Source organism: Heptranchias perlo, chromosome 8 (assembly GCF_035084215.1).
Source record: "Heptranchias perlo isolate sHepPer1 chromosome 8, sHepPer1.hap1, whole genome shotgun sequence".
NCBI lineage: Eukaryota > Metazoa > Chordata > Chondrichthyes > Hexanchiformes > Hexanchidae > Heptranchias > Heptranchias perlo.
The window spans coordinates 78601691-78628842 of record NC_090332.1 but is presented as its reverse complement, the minus strand read 5'-3'; the positions used below and the strand labels follow the sequence as shown (position 1 = coordinate 78628842).

General features: G+C 40.6%; 1 protein-coding gene across 5 annotated transcripts in view; it reads left to right on the top strand.

Moving 5' to 3' along the window:
- The window catches only part of ralgapa2 (Ral GTPase activating protein catalytic subunit alpha 2), a 483733-nt gene that overhangs the window by 204621 nt on the left and 251960 nt on the right, over nt 1-27152 (top strand). For 3 of the 5 annotated variants that reach the window (XM_067989404.1, XM_067989402.1, XM_067989405.1), the window contains exons 21-24: nt 4340-4498; nt 10384-10577; nt 12607-12705; nt 13412-13567. In XM_067989404.1, coding sequence (XP_067845505.1) covers nt 4340-4498; nt 10384-10577; nt 12607-12705; nt 13412-13567 — 608 coding nt within the window. The remainder of the gene's footprint in view (nt 1-4339; nt 4499-10383; nt 10578-12606; nt 12706-13411; nt 13568-27152) is intronic. The other 2 variants (XM_067989407.1, XM_067989406.1) reach the window with 1 other exon arrangement.

The following is a 27152-nucleotide window of genomic DNA, read 5'->3' as shown; positions in this document are numbered from 1 at the left end:
ACCTGCCAGGTCTCAGAATATACAAATCACCAAAAAAAAAACAACAAACAAAAAAAAAACAGAGATAGAGAGGTAGAAACATAGAAAAGACAGCAACTGACCCGTTATATTAAAAACAGATAACATTTGTTCACTGGTGGGGTAACATAATATAACGGGTTTTAATATAACGGGTCAGTTGCTGTCTTTTCTATGTTTCTACCTCTCTATCTCTTTTTTTTTGTTTGTTGTTTTTTTTTGGTGATTTGTATATTCTGTGAGACCTGGCAGGTAACACCTGTCTGTCTGCACACTGATTGCCTTGGCAACGGGCAGTTGAAAAAACTGTCTGTACTCACCAAGCATTGTTCTGTGAATTATAAATGCGATTTCATTTCGAGGATTTCATTTTCACATCGTTCACCTGACGAAGGAGGAAGCCTCCGAAAGCTTGTGAATTTAAAATAAAATTGCTGGACTATAACTTGGTGTTGTAAAATTGTTTACAATTGTCAACCCCAGTCCATCACCGGCATCTCCACATCCTGATAATGAAAGGGTTTGATAAGGTAGATGTAGAGAAAATGTTTCTAGTTGTGAGGTAGTCTAAAACTAGAGGTCATACCTATAAGATAGTCAGTAATAAATCGAATAGGGAGTTTAGGAGAAACTTCTTTACCCAAAGAGTGGTAAGAATGTGGAACGCGCTACCACGTCGAGTAGTTAAGGCAAACAGCATAGATGCATTTAAAGGGAAGCTAGATAAGCATACAAGGGAGAAAGGAATAGAAGGGTATGCTGATAGGGTTAGATGAAGTGGGGAAGAGACTCGTGTGGAGTATAAATGCCAGCGTAAATCAGTTGGGCCGAATGGCCTGTTTCAGTGCTGTAGACTCAATGTAACTCGATGTGCTGTTCCCACTGCAGCACTGCCGGGATTCTTCCCCCTTGCACTAGCAGGCTCCCTCTTGTGGCCTCCTAAGCAATATTGTATCAAATGCAACTCTGTTACCATTAATCTTCTTGAGGTTGTTACTGTGAAACACAAATGTAATCAATATGAAATAAAAATAAACAGTATATATCACTTGGGGCTAATAATTTTTCAGACTTGCATGGTGATCAAAAAATGGTAGAGGTATTTAACAAGTACTTTGCATCAGTCTTTACTGAAGAGAAGGATATCTGAGAGGAGTGGTTGAGAGCAAAATGAATGATCTGATGGATAAAAGGAACATTTTAGATAACAGTCTAACTGAGGACAATGCACCAAGGCCCAGTAGAATACATTCTAGGATCCTGAGGGAGATGAAGGAGACAATTGCCGAGACCCTAGAAATTATATTTCAGGGCTCCATTGAGTGTTGACATGTGTTGGAGGACTGGAGAGTGGCCAATGTACGACCCATCTTTAATAAGAAGGGGATAATCTCCGAAAGCTTGTGATTTTAAAATAAATTTGTTGGACTATAACCTGGTGTTGTAAGATTCCTTACATTTGTCCACCCCAGTCCATCACCGGCATCTCCACATCATCTTTAATAAGGGAGACAGACTTAATCCAGGTAATTACAGACCAGTTAGCTTAACATCTGTGGTAGGGTACATTTTATAATCTTTAAGGATGAAAATTTCACATATCTAGAGAAAGAGAAAATAGTTAGAAGTAGCCAGGATGAATCTCAAAGGAAGATCATGATTGAAAAATCTTAAGAGTTCTTTGAGGGGGTGACGGATATGGTGGATGGCGAAATGCAGTGGATGTGGTATACGTGGACCTTCAGAAAGCCTTTGGCAAGGTACCACACAAGAGGCTATTGGGGAAAGTTAAAGGGTATGGAATTAGGGACCAATAGCACATTTGGTTTAAAAACTGGTTAGAAGAAAAACAGCAGTAGGAGTTAAAAGCAGTTTGTCAGAGTGGTTGGATGTGAGTAGCAGTGTCCCACAGTGTTTCTGAAGCCATGAAAATGGTCTGAAAATTCTAGGTGATTATCAATAGCATCCCTAATAATGCTTTTCATTAATTTCTCCATCAACGAGGTTATGCTCACTAACCTGTAGTTGCCAGTTTGTGATTTGAATCCTTTTTGAAATAAGGGCACACTTGCACCTTCCACTAATTGTCTAGCACATCCCCAGTTCTCATTAAACTATTAAAAATATTTACTAGGGTATTTCTCATGCCCATAACAATTTCCTTCAGTACTCTAGAAAATATTAAATTTGGCCCTGCTGCTTTATCCACCTTGAACTTCTTAGTTTAGCTTACACCATTTCCCTTGAGATATGTAAGCAACTCATTTGAGTTTTGGTTTATCTACTGTACAAGGGGCAGACCCAGTCCTCACACAGTTAAAAAGATACAAAGTATCTGCTCAACCCTTTTGGCATTGATGTCATCTATAATTCTGCCCCAGTCACCCTGCAACAGTCCCATTTATTCGCTAACTGACCTCTGACTAAGCAAAAAAGGCTTTCCCATTATTTTGACCATGTTCAATTATTTTCTTTTTTAGATTCATTTCAGCTTGCCTAATCTGCCGTATACAACTATTTCTAAATAAAATTACATATTGTACTTGTAGGATCACTGCATTAAAATAGTTTATTAATTATAACAAAATTATTGAAATTATTTGTTATCCAGGATATTTAAGAGAATAACGGATATAAAATTGAATGTGTACTGTTGTGTGACTGAATAAATTGAAATGGAGACAGGTGATTTCAAATGATGCCTGGTTAAATATTAGATCTTACTAATTTTATTGCATTGAACACATTACATTTTACTTTGTGGTTTTTACAATAATCATGCAGTAAATTGAATGTTGCTTTACAGGGTAACATAATAGATGTATTGGAAATGTTCAAGTTACTTAACTGCATGTATATGAACTGTGGATGTAAAATTACCACTTGTTAGTATGATGGACCACAAGATAGATATAGATGAGGAAGGCCTTTTCACTCATCTTGGCTCATCCACACAAAGACCCTACAGACCCCTCTCTTCCCTTCCCCCCCCACCTCCCAACCTCCAACCCATCAAGGAACCCAACTGTTTCTTAAACTATTTGAGTTCTTTCCTTCATTATCCTACTGAGAAGATAATTTAATGTGTTGATCACTCTTTGTGAAGAGAACTTTCCTGACATCAGTCCTATATTTACCTTATAGTAGTTTGAATCTGTGCCTCCCCTGTTTAATTGAAGTAGTATTCTGGATTTATCTCTTCTAAACTTTCATTATCTTGTATATTTCCACAAGATCACCTCTCAATTGTCTCCTTTCAAGGCTGAAAAGCTGAAATTTCTTCAGTTTTTTATCGTGGCCAGGGCTACTGGTTTACAGTGACTGAATGTCAAATATTGTCTTTATTGCAAGAGTTCTGGAATTTTTGTGGGAAATTTATGATTAGTGTCATTGGTTTATGATCCTTAAATAAGTCAAATTATGTTATACATGGGTCTCTGAGATTTTCCAGGATTTTTAAATGTTTTGTAGATTGCGTTCTGTAATTCCTTTTTAGTTTTTTGTGAAAGTTGGAAATTTGTGGCCTTGCTCTTAATTTGTTCCTCTGAAGCTAGGGGTCAGTCTCATTGTTGTTCTCCGTACCACCTTTATGGGTTCGAATGTTTCCCTTCTGTCTTGTTGGCTAGAGCTGGACACAATACTCCACTTGTGATCTGACCAGAGACCGCAGTTTTATGCATAACTTCCCTCTATTCTATGCACAATACCTTTTAAAATTACCTTGATCATCCAACTCTTCAATTTTATAATGCTTGTAATTTCACTTTCTAGAAATTAACGTTATGCAACATCCTGCTTTATACTACAAAAACAATTCAAATGACTCCATGCTCCTTATGTTAATAGCACATTTCAAAAGGAGGCAACAAGTGACTTCAATAGTTTAACCCTTTTACTATACACATGTAATTATTCAGAAGTGCTCAGTGTAGCATTCAAATCTGACTATTGTTGAAATGTCTTCTGATTTTAAATTTAATTAATGATGTGTGTTACTGAAATTTGTGTGAATTGCAGCTGATGTATAATCATTTTGTTTAGAAAAGATCAAAGGGCTTTGCAAGTTTTTGTTGACTTGAGGGGAAATGACAAGCTTGATTCTAGGTTAATGTTGTATAAGGTTTTGTTGAGGACCTGAAAAAGTATCTTTGTCCTGAAGAAAATGTTGTACGTCAAACTGAGGCTGAGTGTTGTGGAAAGGTTTTTTCATCCTTAGGAAGGCAGATACTTACCTTGAGCTTACAAAGTATTCTGATGGTACATTAATTTGGTGCATTCATTTAAACAAACCCATGATGTATATTTTTCTGTTCCTTCTTAGGTTCTGATACTGCCCTTCCTACCCTCTCTGCAACTTACTCACAGCCCCAACTCCCCTCCCTTTTTCCAGCTTTCCCCTTGCAACCTGAATCCAAGGACTCTCCCCCGCTCCTGGATGAAAAACTACATCAGTCTGTCTTGCAAATTCCTGAGGATCTGGGTACTTTTTTGGTTGATTCATATTTTTTTTTAAACTCTCTTTGTTGGGGGTAATTTAGCTGGTTCATTGAGTTTTCTGCTTTCTGAAAGGATGTGGTACAAATGTTTTGTGCAAACAACTTATCTCATTATTCTGCTTTGTAATGAGAATAAATCACTATCTTTGTGATTTACATTTGAAAATCGCAAACCAGATTCTAATAACCTTGATGTTGCAATTTGAACATATCACCTACAAGAAAACAAAAAACTACTGAACATTGAGATTATTCTTTCAATATTGATCACTTGCTGATACCAGAGACATCTTAATGTCAGTTTCAAGATGTCCACAGATTGGGGGAGGAGGGGAAATCAGTAATTTGTACAGAACAGTGCATGTTATGGGCATGTTAATGTGGTAGCAAATATGATTGAAACAGTTTGAAATAGTGGCCTACAGCTTGTCAATGAAGCATTGACTGCTCATTATTTACAACAGCAAACTGGGATCAAATCACCAGAAAAACAAATTTAGTGATTCAGCTCAGTTTGCTGTTATATAAATATAATGGATTTTGAGTATTTGGAATAAACAACCTCACTGGAGGGTTTCACAGTCAAAATTAACTTAACTACTGCCAGCTCAACTGCCTGTTGTTTAATTCTGGCTGCCTTTCAAGTAACTTTAATACTTGTTTCATACGTGATTCCTTTTCACGTAGTTCAAAAAGTAAAAAAGACGAAAAAATATGACTTCATGTTTATTAGTGTGCAGCTTGTGTGTTCAGCATATTGATCCCTGCACAGTTTTAAAAGACTTTTCCTCCACTTTTATCATTAATGTATGATGTTGCCACTTTCAAGATGGGACACGTTCACCAATAGAAGTTAATGGGATAAATTTTCCTGTTCCTGCAGCTGGGCATATTGGAGTGCTTGTGCACAGTGCATAGAGGGAAATCAGGTGGAGAGGATCGCAAAGCTCATGCTGCAATAATTAAGTGATGCCTAATCTTCCATCAGTTGGGTGGGCTTCCTTGTGGGCATGGGATCTTGCCCGCCCAGTGTTCCTCTATGCTTTGCTGCAGGCCATCCTGTATGCCCAGGAACGGAAGGACCTGAATGTTCAGGTGGCTTTGAAATGCAACTCTAAGGAACACTCTTTCTGAAAGACCTGACATTCAGTCATCACTCAATAACCTTTCCCTGATCATAAAAGATTACCAGTCCTTTCTAGACAAAATTGGCTTTTGATAGGTGGGTGAGGGTCACTTCTATCTTGCTTAACTTCCCAAGGCAGGTTGATAGGATCTGCCGGTTGAACTGCCCATTTTTTGGCAGGGGGTTGGGGGGGTGTTGGGGGGTGTTGGGCAGGGGGGAGGTATAAGAGTATAGTTGAAAAATATCTGATCAAATGTAATTGGCCAATGTTCTGTGCATCCATAAAAGGTAGGTTTTTATTTACCAATGAAACTTTGCATATTTGCAGTGCATGAATAAATATATTTAGAATTGTATTTCACCCAATGCTGATGGTTTAAATCAAGGCTTTGTGTGAAAACTGCTTTATATTTTAGTTTGTAATCTACCTGAAAATATATATAACTGAAACACTGATTTTGATGTAGCAGAAAATATCCAGTAGGGGATGCTAGATTCAAATGTAAAAACCCTATTTGAAACTCAGACACTCTTTGAAGCTGCTGATGTCTGGTATCATCAAAATCAATTTTACTTTTCTTAAAATTCTTATTTCTATGAACAATGTTGATCAGAATTTCCATTGGATAGATGCAATATTTAATTTTTCAAAGACCAGTTGACACTTGAAGGAAGCACGTTTCAATTTTCATAAGCTATGGGGTCGATTTTCAACTGGCCGAGCCGATTACCCGTCTTTTATAGAACCTGACAGATTTTCATTCTGTTGAAATCAGTAGAGGTTCCACAAAGTGCGGGCGATCTGCTCCGCCAAATTACTGCCCAGCTGATGAAAACGAAAATCTACCACTATATGTTGTATGTTATAAAAGATGCAAGTCATTACGGATATGTGTCATTCACCATGTCAGAGTTTTTTTTAGCTTGATCTGTATAAGTTGTTGGTGGCGGTAGGAACATAGGAACATGAGTAGGCCATTCAGCCCCTCGTGCCTGCTCTGCCATTTGATAAGATCATGGCTGATCTGTGATCTAACTCCATATACCTGCCTTTGGCCCATATCCCTTAATACCTTTGGTTGCCAAAAAGCTATCTATCTCAGATTTAAATTTAGCAATTGAGCTAGTATCAACTGACGTTTGCAGAAGAGAGTTCCAAACTTCTACCACCCTTTGTGTGTAGAAATGTTTTCTAATCTCACTCCTGAAAAGTCTGGCTCTAATTTTTAGACTGTGCCCCCTACTCCTAGAATCCCCAACCAGCGGAAATAGTTTCTCTCTATCCACCCTATCTGTTCCTCTTAATATCTTATAATCATATCAACATATCCTTCTATTCCTTTTTCCCTCATGTACTTATCTAGCTTCCCCTTTAATTAATCTTTGCTAAATCGCCTAAACCACTTTATGTGGTAGCAAGCTCCGCATTCTCACCACTCTCTGGGTAAAGAAGTTTCTCCCGAATTCCTTATTGGATTTATTAGTGACTATCTTATATTTATGGCCCCTAATTTTGGACTCCCTCACAAGTGGAAACATCTTTGCTACGAACACCTTATCAAACCTCTTCATAATATTAAAGACCTCCATCAGGTCACCTCTCAGTCTTCTCTTTTCTCTATTCCCCTTAATATCTTATAAACTTCGATCAGATCACCCCTTAACCTTCGAAACTCCAGAGAATACAACCCCAAAGGTAGTCTTTATAAATCCTGTTTCAAAATCTTATGTTGCATAAATTTCACCCTAAATGCAATTTGGCTTCTTGGAAGGTAGAAACAATAATATTGATATCTTAGAATCCAAATGTCAGCACTCCTGTAAAAATTCAGCACTTTTATGCAATGTTTATTTTTTGGAAATGAAAAAAATACTTCATTTATTTAGTGCAACATCATTCCTTTTGTTGAGATCAATGCATGTAATGTACAGTTCAATGTGTATATATACGGACATTACACAGACATATTTTCCATATCTAGCCTAGCCAAGAATGTATCTCAGGCCTAACTTTGTTGTCCCTATTGAAGTCTACACTAATGGTGTAGTAGTAGGTATTTTTTTTAATGCCCAGCTTAGTATGGGGGCCGGAATTGTAAAGTGTAACCATTTTTCTCTTAAATTTTTTTGAAATTCATTAATTATTTGACAGTAGCTACAATGCACACGGGATGTACCCTATCCCTAGGCAAAAAATAAAATTGAGAAAAATTAAAGAAGGAAAATCGTCACACTACATACAGCAGGGCAGCCAAATTTACAAGTTTTTAATGTTGGATCAAGGCTAAGCCAATCCACAGTAAAATGGAAAGTCCTCAAAAACTAAAATAGTTATTGTATTGAGACCTTCGAGCAGGACTAAGCAGAGGAAAACCAATAGAGGCCATTCAGGCCAGATATTGGCAGTCGTATTTGAGGCCAATATAGCAAATCATGGAATTCACATTAGGAAATGTCTCGGGCGTGTTTATCAGAACTCCAAACAATCAAGTCAAATAAGAGGGAACGTGTTTTTGGGGCAGACAAGTGCACCGTGAGAGGATGAAAATCTGAAAATTAAACGGAGAAGGGAAAGGTGCTGCTGGGGTAGTCCCGCTTCAGTTTAAAGAGATTCGAGGGGAAGTACAGAGTGTTCCAGAACTCCAATACCACTGTCCAGTCCTGGATCAGATCAACAGATCAAATGAAAACACCATAACTATAATGACCTGATCTACCTCGTTCTCAGTAATTCAGAAAGGAAGACCATACACAAATAATTGTGGCCTGAGATGAACTGCAGCTAAGGGTTTTGGAACAAATAAATAATGCTCTTTAATTGAACCATCCTTCATAATTGCTGCTTCCACAGGAAGCGAGATGGCATTTCCATCTGTCTGCGAAGAACTGAAAGACTAATGTGTTCACAAACAACAGAAGGTGAACTAAATTACCTGTTCATGTGTGCAACAACTTGCACTTATCTATCACATTTAACATTGCAAGATGTCCCGAAAAGGGGGGAATGGGAGCCAGGAGAGTTGGGGAGATGACCAAAGGCGTAGTCGAAGAAATAGGATTTGAAGAGGCTTCAGAATGTAAAGAGAGATGCAGCAAATTGGAGGGGTTTAGGAAGACAATGCTACCAATGGTGAAGTAGAGAGAAAGGGACAACACCAGAGTTGAAACAGTCAGACCATAGAGAGATTTATAAAGGAAGGCCAGGATTTTGAAATGAATGTGAGCGAGACAGGGTGTTGGTGTAGGTAGAAGAAGATGTGATAGTAGGCAAGCGGGACTTAGTATGGGATAAGATGACAACAGCAGACTTGGATGAGTTGGAATGTGTGTAGGTTAAAGCTTGGGAGCATTAGAGAAGTCAAATGTGCATATGCTAACGGCATGGATGACTGTTTAAGGGGTGGTGGGGCTGAAGCATTGATGCAGTGCAATGGGATCATCACTATGATGGTCTTGACCATCTGCAATGTCAATTCGTTTTGATTTCAACACTGTGAAAACCAACATCAAAAGGAAAATCCCAGTTCTGGTGCAATATGACTAGATTAAGGGATGGATTGAGGAGTCATACAAATGTTTGCTAACTCCTCTGTACTCTCTCCAACACTAATCTATAATATCAGGCCAGCAACAATGTAACCACACTGGCATGTGACAGTTGTAGTGGAGAATTTTCACTTGCCCCTCCTGAGGATTCTTGCTGTTTGCTAGTTTGAACTGCAGACCAACTAGTCTCACATTGCTTATCTAAAGTCACACAATTAAAATTGGACACCCATGTCTCTCATAAAAGAGATGAAATCACCCTGCTCACAGAAATCAATATAGACAGAGCTTAGAAATTGATTTCAAATCAATCTGAAAGGATTCCAGCCTCAACATTCTTTTTCCACTGAGAAATCAAGTTGAATAGTCAAGACTTATGGTGCAGGATGCCACCAATGTTGAAAAGAGTAGAAGACAGCACCTCCCAAACCTGTGTTTTTGGAGAAGTGCTGGTTCGATAAAGGGAATATAGTAGATGTAGTGTAAATAGATTTTCAGAAGGTGTCTCAAAAGGCTTGTTAGACAAATTCAGGTGTAGGGTATAACATCACAATTTTTGTAACGTACATTTCATACATTTTTTAATAGTAATGTTTTAACTTATCTAAGAAACAAATCATAAAAAATAGGTATATGTAGACTTGGTAGGTCCAAAGATAATTCAGTTCTCAATGTCATCATAGATATGTAAATCCTACTGTTACATGTTTTAATCTGTCATGATTTCTCCTAACCAAACATCAAAATGTGCTGTTTCATTACACCATTCTGTTTGAACATTTATAGTTAAGAGGGGAGAAATTCAAGCCGTGCACAAAGCATGATGCATTTTCATGTTTGTGTCTGTGTCTCATAAGTATTCCCTTTTCTCCGCATTGTATTTACGAAAGTTTGGAGTTAAAACGTATTAGAAAGGGTGAGGTATTTAACTTCTATGATTCAGTGTTTAACAGCATATTAGTAGTGTCTTACAGCACATCAGCACAGAACAAATATATTGTCTTTGCTTGTTGAACTATGATTCCTCTAAATCGGATTAACCTGGAAAAAATTGCTACAGTGTTCTGAATTAACTAATAATTAATGTAAGCACCGGGGGCTTGTATGATTGCTGTGCAAGAATTACAGAATATATCATGGCCAAACAATTGAAGTAGCATAAACTATGCTCTGATATATCTTTATTTTAATCTACAGATAGTAGTGAATACCTTGCAGATGAGTGCAGTATCATTGCTGGAGGAAACCTCACTGGTTGGCATGCTGATGCAGCTGCTGTGCTATGGAGAAGAATTTTGGGCATTTTGGGAGATGTCAACTGCATACGTTGCCCTAAAATCCATGCCCTGGTCTTCGAATATCTATATGACCTCTGGCACAAATTAGCTAAGGTATTCTGATTGTGTAATATTAGTTTTTCTAAGTTTCTCTGTTATAAAGTAGACAACTTGCGTATTTTGTAGCATTTGTATTTCTATGTATCACACATTCGTAATTGGTAAACAGGGAGCTGGGTAGCAGGATAAAATGATAATTATCTCCTTACCACATAATCAAACACAGTCTCAAAACTTCTCAAATTTCATCCCAACCACCTAGTATTTAACACATTTTTTGACCAGCCACTTACCTCATCAAATATGTTTAAACACTAAACACAATGGACTATTTAATAACTTATTTTGTAGCATTAGTATTTATGTGTATTAATTGGACTTTTAAGTTTGAAGATACAATGTCATCCATTTAATCTATATTTAGATTTGAATAAAATGCTTCTTGAATGCCATATACTTATGCAGTGGGTCTGGACTAATTTTTTTGCATTTTCACCTGAATTGCATCACTGTAAACTTGTGTGAATTGAATAGAGGAACAAAATAACAATTCTATCAATACTTTTTTTGAAAGTGAAATAAGACAAAGGCAAAATTCAAAACACTTTGTGAAATGTTGGTCCGATTAATATGCTGATAAACATAAACATGGAAGGTTTCATTGAACAGGTGACTAATTGGATCAAGTCTTTTAAAAACAGTTTTGGTTCAGTGTCGTGAACATTAAAAAAGTTGAAATTCTAGTGGATGCTAAGCTTTTGTCTAATAAATAGTTATTATTTTCTCAGCATTTATTAAACACTCTAAGTTTAGTGTCTAAACATATTTGAAGGTATAAGTGGCTGGTTTAAAAAAACTGTATGAAACACTAGGGCCCCCATATTTGCCGGGTGGGGGGAGGTGGCGGGAGAGGTTTAACGGCTGGGAAACCCGGAAGGCATAGAGTCATAGAGTTATACAGCACGGATAGAGGCCCTTCGGCCCATCGTGTCCGCGCCGGCCATCAAGCCCAGTCTAATCTAATCCCATATTCCAGCATTTGGTCCGTAGCCTTGTATGCTATGGCATTTCAAGTGCTCATCCAAATGCTTCTTGAATGTTGTGAGGGTTCCTGCCTCCACAACCCTCTCAGGCAGTGAGTTCCAGACCCCAACCACCCTCTGGGTGAAAAAGTTCTATCTCAAATCCCCTCTAAACCTCCCGCCTTTTACCTTGAATCTGTGCCCCCTTGTTATAGAACCCTCAACGAAGGGAAAAAGCTCCTTAGTATCCATCCTCGTTTTTGATCCCTCAACTGCTGGAAATAGTCTACTTCTACCCGGTTCGATCCTTTCGTTATTTTAAACACTTCTATCATATCAACTCATAATCAGCGTTGTTCTAATGAAAAAATACCCAACTTTTCACGTCTTTCTTCGTATTTGTATTTGTGATTGTGATTAACTAGCTTTTCAGCTTAAATTTTGCTTTTGAATAATAGCAGGTGATTATGGGCATTTATTTATTACTGTAGTCTATTTCTAGTTTTATGATCAGTTTATTCCAGCTCACCCTCCCACCCCCTCAAAAAAGTTTTTGGGGAGATATATTATTAAAGTCACATGGCTGTATTAGCCTCACTGTCAGTAAAGTACTGAATTAATATGACATTTTCCCACAATCCCGTGTCCTTATTACAAGTACACAAAAATCTTTTGAAACACCTCAGCTGATGTACATAAAAAATATACTTCATTTCTGTACAGCAGTTTTTTAGTGTGGTACTACAACTATAAAATACCCCAGTTGAAGCACCAGGGCTGTGAATTTCACCTGAATTTACTGTTTTGAAGTCAAAGGTCAAAAAATAAGAATTAGAGAAGGCCACAAAGCAATACACCTTCAATTATTAGATAGTTTTTCTCATTGGGAATCTTCACAGGAGCCAGAATTTAAGATTATACATTGTTTGTGCATTTTTCATGATTTCAGTAAACGGAGTTGGCTGATTTAACAGTTGGACGATACTTTATTGTTTCTTCTGTCATTAGCTCCTTTTCACAGGAGACTAATAAGATCAATCTTTGTGTTTTTTTCATTTTAGATTAGAGACAACCTGGGTATCAGTCTAGACAATCAGACTTCACCACAATCTCCGATTCTGATTCCACCTCTTCGTATGTTTGTGTCCTGGTTATTTAAGGTAAACGAGAACAACTCTTATTAGTTATATAAATAACTAATGCAAATGTGGAAATCTGAAACAAAAAAAACAGAAAATGCTGGAAGTACACAACATATCTGTCAGCCTCTGTAAAGAGAAAAGACTGGTCAAAGTTTCATTAGAACTGTGAACTTAAAGTTAAGCAAACATTTTGGTAAGGTTGAGGATGGAAGAAACAACAGATACTTTATTCATAGAAGATATTAATGGGCAGTTACATCAGTAGTTTGGAGACTTGAGGACAATGACAACAGGATTACATATTTTGATTTATTCAGATATATGGTGAACGAAGAACAATTTCATTATTTTGTATTGTTTTCTAATTCCATTAAGTCAAATGAAAATTTAAAGAAAATACTTTTTTCAGGCAGATACCGGACATTGATCTAATATCAATTTGGAAAATTTCCTTCATTTTACTTTTGTTTTTGCAATATTTCATTTGGCTTAGGTGACAACTGATGCTATCTTATCATTTTAGTTCTGCAGAAAAATGAATAAATTCCACATGGTTATATATACATTTGGCCATGTTACAATTTACAGAAATGTAAAATAAAATGGACCTAAGTCTGAAGTAGATGAAAACTTACTGCATCTATTTTGTAAATTTGATTAGAAATTCAGTCTAAGCTCATCAGAATCTCTGGCAGTTTAATTATATTGCTGTAAATTTTTTTAGGCAACAACTCTGCCCAATGAATACAAGGATGGAAAACTACAGGCATATAAGCTAATCTGTGACATTATGACTAAGCGCCAAGATGTCTTGCCAAACTCTGATTTCTTAGTGCACTTTTATCATGTGATGCACAGAGGTATCGTGTGTGAGGATCAGGTAATACAATCATTTCTTTGTTTGACTTGTAAAAGTGTGATGTTCTAAAGTTAATGTTAAGAAAAATTCTTGGGAAAATAGTGACTTAGAAAAGCAATTTACCAAATGCCAAATGGGCTGAGTTCTCTTTTATGCACCGTACTCCAAATATATAATTGGGGTAAAGTGCCCATTTCAGTTGAGAAAATCTTAGGGATGTCTGTTCCTTTTAAGTTTTTCTTAAGACTTGAACCCTCTCTCTGGATTCAGGTATGAGATTGTATAATTTGAATTTCTATTTCCACATTTACAAAGTTCAGAATATTATGCCCAAAGAAGATACCAAACCTTAAAAGCCAAATATAAGAGGAATGGCTCAAAATTCAAAGGTAGAAGATACAAAGTTTTGCTTTCTGATATACTTCCAGTATTTGTGGAAACAGGAGTTCACCAAAAGAATTGAAGTAAATGAGAGGCAATGCTCCTCTTGACCTGATGTTCATTAATAACCCAGAAAATATGCAGGATATGGATGTTGTAGGACCTCTGGAGACAGTAACCACAGAGTTATTGGGCTCGATTTTCAGATATCCGAGCGGGTGCATTCGTGGCGGGGCGGGGGGGGGGCTCCGAAAATTGGGGATTCCCGTGGCGGGTATGGAGCCCGGCTCCAACCCGCCCACTTCCGGGTTCCCCAATGGCGCGCTTAGATGCGCGCGCAGCCCCCGCATGCGGGACTCCCACCCGCAATTAAAGCCGGCGGGATCCCAATTAAACCAATTATTTTGGTACTTCAGGTTGTTAGCAGACCTGATTGGGAGGATATTTTAGGAGGGGTGGGATTTTCATCTCAACTGAACGTGTTTCCTGTACTGGTGGAAACACTCCCAGTTGAAATAGATGAGTTGCAGCCACCAGCCTGTGGGACCTGCAAAGGTCCATTTGACAGGTAGTGGGGGGAGACCTTTACTCGTTGCAGGAGGCCACTCTGTCACTTTGGACACCCTCCTCCTAACACTAAAATTCACCAACTTGGAACCTCAACCGATGTGCAGACACATTTACCTACCTTTCGGACCCTCTCAAACGTACATCTTGCGGATGGGGGCCACCATAGATGCAGTCATGACCTCCTCGGAGGACGAACAGCATCACCAGCCTCGCCGGCCGCGCCGTCTACCTCTGACACATAGAGCTCCACAACACAGTGCTGTGACACATCCACCTGCACAGCAGGAGGGAGGGCAACTGCAGAGAGAGATGCGTCGCAGAAGGCACTACCCTCGCCACAGGGTCAACAGACCGAGGCTCAGCTTCCTGGACACCTCTGAGGAGCAGTACATACGGAGGCTCAGAGTCAGTCGCCAGATAGTCGTGGATATCTGCAGCCTCCTTAATGATGAGCTGCTCCCGGATGGACCGAGCAGCATCTTCTTACCTGTCGTTGTCAAAGTCACCACTGCCCTCAACTACTTCTCCTCCGGATCCTTCCAGTGTGCCACCGGGGACATCACCGGGGTGTCTCAGTCGTCTGCACAAAAGTGCATAAGGCAGGTCACCGACAGCTTGTTCTGCAGGGCCTCGCACAATATCAACTTCCCCATGGATGACCTCAGCCAGATGGAGAGGGCAGTGGGATTCCACGCTGTGGTTGGCTTCCCACGGGTGCAGGGTGTAATCGATTGCACCCATATAGCAATACGCGCACCTCCATCCAAGCCAGGATTGTTCATCAACAGGAAGTGCTATCGCTCCGTGAACACTCAGCTCATCTGCGACCACCGCAAGAGATTCCTTCACGAGTGCGCCAGATACCCTGGCAGCTGCCACGATTCCTTCATCCTCGGAGTCCAACGTCCCGCCCCTCTTCCATTCACCCAACACCCACAAGGGCTGGCTCCTTGGGGACAAGGGATACCCCCTGCACACGTGGCTTATGACACCTCTGAGGAACCCTACCACTGAGCCACAGCTTCGATACAATGACAGCCACATCGCTACCAGGTCTACAATTGAGCATGCTATAGGGCTGCTCAAGATGCGCTTCAGGTGCCTTGATCATTCTGGGGAGCGCTTCAATACGTGCCACACAGAGTGGGACGCATTATAGTCGTCTGTTGTGCCCTGCACAACATGGCACAACAGAGAGGGGTGCCGCTGGAGGAGGCCCCATCCACATCTGCCACCCATATTGAGGAGGAGGAGGAGTATGAGGAGGAGGAGCAACCCATGGGCAGAACAGCGGCTTACCTGGCTGCTCGTGAGGCCAGGGAGTCACTGATATGTGAACAGTTCTCCTAACATCAGACAGTGTGAAGAGTCCATTCCTCATCACCTGGACAGAGGAGCGACCACACCAGCCCCCTCCCCCGCCCCCTGCACAAAACAATGGTGCAACTACACCTACACCCACTGTAGAATGACCCAAGGGGTGGCATCAAGTGTGGGTGTTCATGGTGAACCTCATGAAAAGGACTTATTGCACAAGCCAGTCAAGAATGGGCAAGACGTGGCAGTCGTGGTGGTGATAATATTTATTGTGAATGTGAAAGAAAACAAATATAAATAAAAAACATGACAAAGCATCAAACACCCTTGTGCATCCCCTTTGTGCTCACAAAACCTTTGGCTTACGCTTCCTACTACTCCTATGTGGTGCTTCCCCTGTGGCTGCAGCAGAGATAGTGGCAGGTTGCTCTTGCCCATGCCCTGACCGATTAGATGCTTTGCGCGGATGCCCTCTGGGTTTCGGTGCCCGTGAGGACCCCTCCAAAGACTGCTCCACCTGCACCTGGAGAGGAGGCAGCACTGCGGGTACTGGTTGAGGGGGGGCAACGGGTGAGACGTGGAAGAGCTTTGAGTGGCGTCCCCACTTCCATGTCTCCTTTCGCCATCATCCCTCTCCTGGGCCTTCTGGCATCTCCTCTCCTCTCCTATCAAAGCAAAACACAGAGAGGCGTGATTGAGTGATGGTTGCATAGTGACCTGCTGCATGCATTGGTGTAGGTGGAGGTGACCGTGAGGGAGATGCATGGGAGGGTGCGTGTGAGACATAGCCATGAGATTGTATGAAGATTGGGTTGCGTGGTAGTGTTCGAATGGGAACTGGGGCTGTGAGAGTAAGTGCAGTCAAGATGAGGATGATGGTTGAGTGGATGTGAGGAGTGATGCGAGAGCATTGTGGTGGCAGTGCAGAAGGAGTTGTGTGGTGGTGGAGGTGATGTGGAAGACGGAGTGTGGGAGAATGCGTAAGTATACTCATTTTGGCTGACCTGGTTAGGTCATTAAAGCACTTCCTGCACTGGACCCAGGTTCGGGAGATGTTACTGCTGCTGGTGACCTCCTCTGCCACCTCGAGCCAGACCTTCTTGGTGGCAGAGGCAGGCCACTTCCTCCCATCCGCTGGGAAAAATGTTTCCCTCCTCCTCCTGACCCCATCAAGCAGTACCTGGAGTGAGGAGTCAGAGAACCTTGGAGCAGCCATGCCTCTGGGCTGCTCCATGCTGCCAATTTGGTTGTTTGCTGCAGGAGGAGCATTGGAGGACTGCCCCTTTAAATGGGGCTCCTCCTGCTGACTGCCTGTGATGCGGGTGCGCAGTGCGCCCGCTGCGCAGGTCTAGAATGGGAAACCCGGAAGCTCATGTAAGTACCTTCAATTAGGCTGCGATCGCGTGTGGAGCACCCCGATTTCACTGGGTGCGTTACCCACGCGCCCAGTCGACCCCCCGCTGCCAACCCGCCTCCCTCCTATTATCGGGCCCATAACGTGAGGAGTCAGGTACAGAGCTTTAAAAGGGCTAAGTTTGATGGAATTTTTCAAAATATTTTCAAAAGGCAATCGATAAGGTGCCATATTAAAGGTTATTACACAAGATAAGGGCTCATGGGGTTGGGGGGGTAATATATTAGCACGGATAGAGGATTGCTTAACGGACAGAAAACTGAGTGTAGGAATAACCGGGTCATCTTCAGGTTGGCAGTCTGTAACTAGTGGGGTGCCACAAGGATCAATGATTGGGCCTCAGCTATTTACAATCTATAGTAATGACTTAGATGAAGGGACCGAGTTTAATGTATCCAGGTTTGCTGATGATACAAAGGTAGGTGGGAAAGTAAGTTGTGAGGAGGACACAGTGAGTCTGCAAAGGGATATAGACAGGCTAAGTGAGTGGGCAAGAAGGTGGCAGATGTATATTGTGGGGAAATGTGAGGTTATTCACTTTGGTAGGAAGAATAGAAAAACAGAATATTTTTTGAATGGTGAGAAACTATTTAAATGTTGGTGTTCAGAGAGATTTGGGTGTCCTCATACACGAAACACAGAAGGTTAACATGCAGGTACAGCAAGCAATAAGGAAGGCAAATGGTATGTTGGCCTTTATTGCAAGGGGGCTGGAGTACAAGAGTAAGGAAGTCTTGCTACAATTGTATAGGGCCTTCGTGAGATCATATCTGGAGTACTGTATAACAGTTTTGGTTTCCTTATCTAAGGAAGGATATACTTGCCTTAGAGCTCTTAGAACAAAGGTTCACTAGATTGATTCGTGGGATGAGAGGTTTGTCCTATGAGGAGAGATTAAGTAGAATGGGCCTAAACTCTGGAGTTTAGAAGAATGAGAGGTGATCTCATTGAAACATATAAGATTCTGAGGGGGCGAAACAGGGTAGATACTGTGAGGCTGTTTCCCCTGGCTGGAAAGTCTAGAACTAAGGAGCATAGTCTCCGGATAAGGGGTCGGACATTTAAGACTGAGATGAGGAGGAAGTTCTTCACTCAGAGGGTTGTGAATCTTTGGAATTCTCTACCCCAGAGGGCTGTGGGTGCTGAGTCGTTGAGTATATTCAAGACTGAGATTGATAGATTTTTGGAATCTAAGGGAATTAAGGGATATAGGGATCGGGCGGGGAAAGTGGAGTTGGGTTCGAAGATCAGCCATGATCTTATTGAATGATTGAGCAGGCTCAAGGGGCCATCTGGCCTACTCCTCTTATTTCTTATGTTCTTATGAAATGAGGAAACAATTAAAGCAAATAGATTGGGGGAGATTGTTCAACAGTGCTTCAGTAAATGACAAATGAAACACCTTTTAAAGGTACAGTGTTGAGCATGCAGGAAAGATACATTCCCAAAACTTGCAAGCTCAGACCATGCAAATGTGACTCTAAATGGATTAACAAACAAATTAAAAGTGACTTAAAGAGGAAAAATGGCCTATGCGAATCCTGCAGGAAGAAAAGGGAAAGGGCTCATTGGGATGAATACAAGAAAGTGCCAAAATAAATTAAAAGGCTGATCAGAAAGGCAAAGGAAGATCTGGAAAGAAGCATAGAAGCACAGTAGTAAAAAAATTATTTTAGTACCACAACAGCAAAAAGGCAGTCAGAGAAGAGATGAAAACCATAAAAGATAAAATGGGTTTGTACATGAGGATATGCATAAAATAGTAAATATTCAGGACCTCCAAATATTCACATGGGATAAAGATATCCCAAGTAAAATCAATGACTTAATTATAAATGAGATGGAAGTCTTGGACAGGCTAAATGGACTCAAAACAAATAAAATCCCAGGGATAGCGGATATTTATCGCAGCATGCTAAGAGAGACTAGGGAGGAGATCTGTGAGGCACTGACATAGTTATGGGGAATGGGGGTGGGAGTGGGGGGGATCATTGGACACTGGGGCGGTACCAATAGATGTAGGCTAATGTGGTACCCATATTTAAAAGTGTGACAAAACAGTCACTGGCAACTAACTACAAACCCTTACTTCCATTTCATGTAAAATAATAGAATTGATTATCAGGAGTTTTTTTGAATTTCAAGATATACTTCATTCATAAAATTTGTAAAGGTACATAAAATGCAATTCAAGTCATGCTTCAAACAGTGCAATACAGGTCATACAATTTGCAAAGGTACGTACACTACAATTCAATGGTTCCGGTACAATCAATACAGTTACGCACCATACATTGTACATATAGTTCATGGCACCCTAGGGTGCCCCATTGCATTACAGTCATTACAGGTTATAGATATAGTACATTGTGTTACATTCATTTTTCATTTCACATTCTGCCCGAGGGGGTTTTCCCTGATTCCAGCCCCTCGGTATACAATGGCGGGAGGGCTCTAAACGATGGCCTTTCCCCATTGAGCCTTTGCGTAGGTCGCACCTTACCTCAGTCGTCCCGCAGCATGTACTCCTGAACCTTGGAGTGTGCCAGTCGGCAACATTCGGTCATGGACAGCTGCTTCAGCGGGAAGACCAATATGTTTCGGGCGGACCAAAGGGCCTCCTTCACCGAGTTGATGATCTTCCAGCTGCAGGTGATATCTGTCTCAGTGTGCGTCCTGGGGAACAGTCCGTATAGCACAGGGTCCTGTGTTACCGAACTGTTTGTGATGATGTGGGACTGATACCACGCATCTCTCTCCACACCCTCTGCGCATAGGGGCAGCCCATCAGGAGGGGAAAATGGCCTCGTCCCTGCCACAGGCTCAAGGGCAGCTCGCGGTGGCGCTGTGGCTCCATGCGTGTTAGAAGGACCACATCGGGAGGGCCTTTCTCACCACCATCCAGGCTACATTCTGGGACCTATTGGTCAGTTCCGGCGATGAGAAGTTCTGTCAAATCAGGAGTAAACTTGAGAATTATTGGTACAACAATAATCTGGTTAACTGCAGTCAGCATGGATTCATAAAGGGAAGATCCTGCTTGATCAAGCTCCTGAATGTGGAAGTGATAATCCATGAGGACTGTAGTAAGCCCTATGTTGTGATGTACTTTGACTTCCAAAAGGCTTTGGTTCCACATGAAAAGCTATTAATCAACCTCAAAGTAGTGGGGATTCAGGGTAAAGTCTGGGAATAGAAAAGAAACTGACTGAAGGGTAGAAAACAACAAGTACTCATTAGAGGAGTTTTGACTGAGTGGGATGCCTCAGAGCTTAACACAGACCAATACTGTTTCTAATTTACATAAATGAGCTGGATTCAGAAACTCAATGCAATGTGATCAAATTTTCAGACGAAAGCAAACTAGGAGGGGTAGAGAAAGCAGCTCAGTAGTTACAAAATGAGTTGGACAAAATATGTAAATACCAGACCAATGTCAAATGAAACTTAATGCAGAAAAGTATGCAGTGCTATACATAAACTGGAAAAAAGAGTGATCAATGTGTGGAATAAAGTCCAGATAGAGCAGTGGAGGCAAAAACTCTGGAACCATTTAAGAAACAATTAGATAGAGTGGGGGGGGGGGATTCTCTTTGAATGGATGAACTAAGATGGGCTGCAGAGCCTTCCTCATCCATAATTATCTTGTGAACTCCAGAAAAGTCTCTGTGATGGTTGGTATACTGGACAAAATTGGAAAAGCTTGTTTTCACGTAACACGACATGCCAGATGTTGGCATGGCAGTCTTATTGGCAACTGCCAGTATATTGTTGTGGCCTCTGACCAAAGTTTTTCCTGAATGTCAGGACATGTATCCAGGATGTAAGGGTGGCTTTTATTCCTATTCGGCTGTCTTTGGTGAATTTCTGATTAACTCCTGATAGTCAGTACCATCTGAATCATTTGTTGGGATCAACCATATCAACTGTCTTTAGAGAAGACAGAGTCTATAAGGTACCAGTCCAGATGACAAGAACCTCAACCACAACACTGTGTTAGTGACCTATAAGATAATGAAAGTTGAGTCTTTGTCACAGAGCATAAAAGTTTTATGAGCCAAACTGTAAATGTACTTCCCTCAATATCAGGTGGTCCTGGCAGTGGAACTTATGATCCATGACACCTCCTTCTAATATCTAGTAAAGCAGTGTTCTGAAATATGCTCTGAGGTCTTCTCAATGGGTGAGAAAATAGCCTTGGATATCTTTTCTCTGACAGGAAAACATTAGAGGTAACTGGCCTTTCTCCAATACCATCAGCATCAAAATTTAACAGAGATATCTAATTGTAGGCTGACGCCACACGTTGTCTTTACATCTTTCAGTATTTTTTTAAAAAGTAACTTGCAAAATATTAATAAAATAAAATCTCATTTTAATATCTATCTTTTAACAAGAGCCACTTGCTGAGTTTTTTAAAATATCCTATTAATGCATTGTATGTGTACCTTGCACAGAATTTATTTGCTGTTTATCCTTGTGTTCAGTTGTCAAGTAAACAATAATACTATGTAGTTGATTTTGAGGACTGAGATGTGTACTGTGTTAGATTACTGTCCTTTTATCTCTGAGGTCTAAGCATGAGCCCTGCCCAGATAATCTGCCTTCTGCATGGATTAAGAATTCTCAAAATGTATTTGCAGAGATGTCCTGAACGACTCTGGTTGGCTCCTTTGCCTACCAGTCCAAATTCATTTACAACAACAACAGTTTGCATTTATATAGCACCTTTAACGTAGTAAAACTTCCCAAGTCGCTTGACAGGAACTTTACCATACAAAATTTGACACGAGCCACATAAGGAGATATCAGGACAGGTGACCAAAAGCTTGGTCAAAGGTTTTAAAGAGCGTCTTAAAGGTGGAGAGGGGTTTAGGGAGAGAATCCCAAAGCTTAGGGTCTAGGCAGCTGAAGGCACGGCCTCCAATGATGGAGCAATGAAAATTGGGGATGTGCAGGAAGCCAGAATTGGAGGAGCGCAGAGGTCTCATAGGATTTGGCTGTAGAAGTGGCATTAGTCCAGGTCTTGGACAGTAAGCTTCGGCAGGATGTGGTTGAAATCACAGAACCAACCCAAAAAATAGTATTCTGCTTGCCAGAGAAGCAGAAAGTTGTTGGTTGAGGAGTTCTTTGTCAGAATTTAGCTACTCTGGCGAATCTTATTAATTGATAGGCAACTTTAATACTTTATTAAGAAATATAAGATTAGCTGATTTTCTGTGTTCTACCGTATCATATATCGATACATCAATCATAGTGCACACGCAAGTGAAACATATCTGCATTCCTGCATGTCGCCAGCCTACTGGATGGAACCTTGGACGCCTTGAGCTTGAATATCAGTGTCTTCAGTTCCAGCTGACCACCTTACATCAGTGTACTCTCACTTTTTTAATACCCGCTTCTATAACACACCTACTTTGTCTGGAAAAATGGTTGAAATTGATTTTGTCCAGATCTGTAATAAAGGCAGTAGGCCTCATCCGTTATCTCTTCAAGGTTGCTCTGTTTAGCATTTTTCCACTATACTTCTGTATTCACGGTAACCTCACTTTTAACTATTTTAAACTTATATACTACTAAAGTCATGTCATACAATTCTTATCTAAGGGTCTATTGTCTGCAGGAATACAGTTAATTCTGCACCAGCTGTCTTATGTTGCTCAGGCTGTTTATTCTGCAAAGAAATGTTTTTGACGCATGCTGTACTGTCTATATTCGTTAACCCATAATGCTTTCTGCTTATGCCAAATTATCCTAATTTAGTCATTTTCTGCTATTACCCCTAAAACCGACACCCTTCTTCTCTTCCTCCCACTGCTGCCTCACATGGGCTTCCTCGTGCAGCCCTTTAGATTCATGTGCACAGTCTGTGAGCTTTTTTGCAGCATATGGTCCGGTTTATTGAGATGGTATGCATCTCTCCCAGACCACCTACAACTCCAGTACAACTTACAGACATTGCTAAATATCAGGATAGCATTCATCTGAAGTAAGGGAGGCTTCATGGTTCTCATCAAGTAACCCAAGGCAAGTAGTTAGTTTGCAAATGGCAGTTAGACTCTCCTGTCTCTGAGGAGGAGTTGTTGGATGAAGGTCTCCTGTTTCAGAAGTTCAATTTTTATAAGCTCCATGGTGCCTCAGAAGTTGTCATTTTCTAAGTTCCAAGGAAAATGCTTGGTTTTTAAGGAGAAATCAAAATCAACTGGGAAAGAAGCTTTATTCACAGGGAATGTTTCAGATTCATCGGTCACCAGATATCCTGGGTGAATTTATGCACAATCCAACAAGGCCGACTTGCCAAGTTCTCAGATTTTTAAAATCGGTAGGAATTGGGTGCTGGTTCTGCAGGCATCGCTGGCCTATTGGTTAAACTGCTGATGCTGCAGAAGTAAGCCTGGAATGTTGTGGACACAGGAGCCTGTATGGCTACCCAGGGTACTGTCCTGACCATTAATCTTAGGTTTTCTGCCAGACTTGCAGAAAGGCTGATGGATTGGCTTTTTTCGGGTAGCAGCTAATTTGAAGATGTTTTAAAAGGCATTATTTAAGGAAGTTTGTGAGCCATTTCAAATATGTCCTGAGGGTGGCAGTCTTGGAAAGCACAGGGCCCAATGAAGTTCTCGTCAGCCAAGCAATCAGTGAATTAAGGGGTGGCTCACTCCAGCAGATTAGCCCTAGAATGACCAGCATGGTTCCATTTTTTAAAAAGAGCCTGTTGCATCCACCTCCCTTTCCACCGTTCACTGTGTTGCATTTGACTGACAATAGCTGCTTTAGTGAGGATCTAATTTATTGACTTCATAGAATGTAGAATGTAGCACCATATAGAGTTTGATATGGTTGGGGGGACGCTGTTATTTGCTTCCCATGCTCCCACCTTACCAAAATAAATTCAAGGCAATAATTTTCTTAAGGCAATCAAGAGGTGCAGACAAAGTTTAGAAGCTGTTCCTTGCTAGATACCAAAAAGATTCCACCAGACGAGGAAAGCTCAGTATTTTACTCTCATTACTGTAGTCCCCAAGGACACACAATGTCTGACTGACCCTGAACTCCTTCATCCTGACATTAAATCCAAAGTGGTCACACTCCTACAGATCAACCAAGAGACTAGCTAGCCTGAAAAATGTATACTTCCATTTTGAAATTGTGAAAACCCACAGAAAATACCTTCGATTAATGTCAACAGAGTGGAATACAGGTAGGCCAATGTTACCCTTCCTCTCGCCCTAACAGGACCCTGTCAATAGTGACAACATTTCTAAGGAAGTACGGCCTACATGTTTTATCTATATCTGGATGAACTGTTTGACACAGATGTCCTCTAAAGAGGCAAAATCCAGGAATTCCTAACATGTGACATTTGTGATCAATAGAGAAATCCCATTTGTGCCCGTTACAGGGTTCATTCTTCAAAGGAGCCTCATTGCAGTGAGAGAAATGTAGGCAGATTCACCACCAAATGAAACATAATACAGATTATACTCACATTATCTGTGTATCCTAGGTCTGATTATGTCAGTCACTTTCATGGTGCTATTTGATATGGTGATAGCGTTATTTGTGTGGCTGCTACAGCTAAATCCCCTTGCTCATTGATCTTCTGCACATTTTCCACTGTCCTGAGAAAAAGTAATGGATCAAAGAGCACTCATGGCCCTTCAGTAGTGGTTATAAAGTGCTAAAAGGACTGTGCTTCCACCACCACCTCTAGCATTAATGGCCATCGCCTTTGCAGGGTGGAGAAACCACCTGGAGGGAGTCTGGATAGGAGGATATGGAATTCCTCATGAAGTACCTGGCGTTTAAACAGACTCCAGGAGTGTGGCCAGCCATGAGCTGCTTTAAAGGTTGAGTGATCTGTTTGACCTCCAAGGCAGAAACAAAATACCATGAATTAATGTTTTGTGGAATAGATCAGACTATATCTTTAATATGTAAGTAATTGGTTCCACATCAGTTATATCCAGATGATCATGGATGACAGCTTGAGTTTCAATCTTCAGTCTTTAATATTTATGCATTCACCTACTGTGCACAGTAAGACCATAGCTAATTTCCTCACACAATCGCTGGAGGGATGAGTAATGCTCTGCAGATTGCAGGATATCTTTGTAACATGAGCTCTTGTTACTAGGTGAACTGTGGAACATACATCAGGCCAAAATGTTTTGTGATTAAGGGTAATATCAGATATGAGATATGGAATTAATACCTCACATTCTTCCAGCACATATTAATAACTATAGTTTACAAAGACATACGCAGTTTTAAAAAAAACTGTAGCAAAATGTTGGTTGGTTTCTAGTAAAATTTCATCTTTATTTTTTGTTTCCTTGCATATGAAATTGTTTCTTTGGTTGAAAAGGAGTTAATAAAAGTATTATATGAACAGTTTTGCAAGAAATCATGTGGCTACTTTAGTGATTTCTTCTGCTTGATTGCATGTCTTGCTTTGTCCATGGCATATGAAAAACAAATTGAGGAATGAGATGAGCAATATATCGGAGATGAAAATAGACTATTTTGGAGATGTGGGGTTTGAGGCTCAGCTCAGGAGTGGCAGGACGGTGCAGTTATGCACTGTTGATTTCAGTTTGATTGAGCAGCCAGAGAAGTGGATGGAACTGGCACTAAGGTGCAGTTTCTGGCAGAAACTGAGCAAAGTAGCTTTGCTCCTGCTAATGTTTACTTTGAAGAAGTTCTGGTTCATCCACAACTTGATGTGAGTCAGCATGGCAAAAGTTGTGTAGTGGCAGAGTGGTGAAGCTGTCGCCTGTGTGCATATGGAAGCAGACCCCATATTTATTAGACCCCCATGTTTATGGATGATGTTACTAAGAGAAAATATGTATATAAGGAATAGGAAAGCGCTAAGGATGGAACCTTGGGACACCTTGGTGGTGTTTGTGCAACCACAGGAGATGTACTCATTACATTAGGACAGGCAGCGATCCATATTTTGTACCAGTTTCCTCCCTCTTGTGATAATTCTGCAGTCTTAACAGTACAGGATTTGTGTTCTATAGACTATTTAATCATCTCAGTCTATCCTTTTCCTGTAACCTTCAATCCCATTCTTAAATAAATATTTATCCAGCTCATTTTCAAATGAGTTAATTAACACAAGAGTGTTTCAAACATTTACTGTTCTTTAAGGGGTGGGTGGGGAATCTAATCGTTAGTATCACTTGAGGCTTGCTAAATTTGTTTTTTTGGTGCTTTAATTTGTGCTTATTGTGCAATATGTTATCCTACAGTATGCCGTTAACATGTAGCTCACATTATCTACTTTTAGATATGTAATTGTGGTTATGAACACAGTGTCAGCCATGGCTTAGTGGTAGCTCTCTCGCCTCTGAGTCAGAAATTTGTTGGTTCATGTCCCACTCCAGAGAGTTGAGCACAAAATCTAGTGAATGCTGCACTGTCAGAAGGCCCCGTCTTCCCTCTCAAGTGAACGTAAAAGAACCCATGGCACTATTCGAAGAAGAGCAGGGGAGTTCTCACCGGTGGCCTGACGAATATTTATCCCTCCAGTGCGCAAATTGGCTGCCGCGTTTCCTTCACTACAACAGTGACTACACTTCAAAAGTACTTAATTGGCTGTAAAGTGCTTTGGGAAGCCCTGATGTCATGAAAGGGGCTATATAAATACAAGTCTGTCTTTTTAGTTTAGAAACTGCAAAGGAAAACTCAGTATGAAAGTATAATATACTGTGTTTGTCAAGAAAGGACAAACGGGGTTAAGTTTTTGAGCAGTTGCTTTTAATTTCTAACTCTTAGTCTGTCAGATTTATTAGCAGATTATCATCAATCATTTTTCTTTTCTGAAAAATAAGGGGAAAAGTGAAGTGAATTAATATATATTTGTACCACAACAAACCACATCTGCAGATGAATCCTGTCACTGATGTTTTA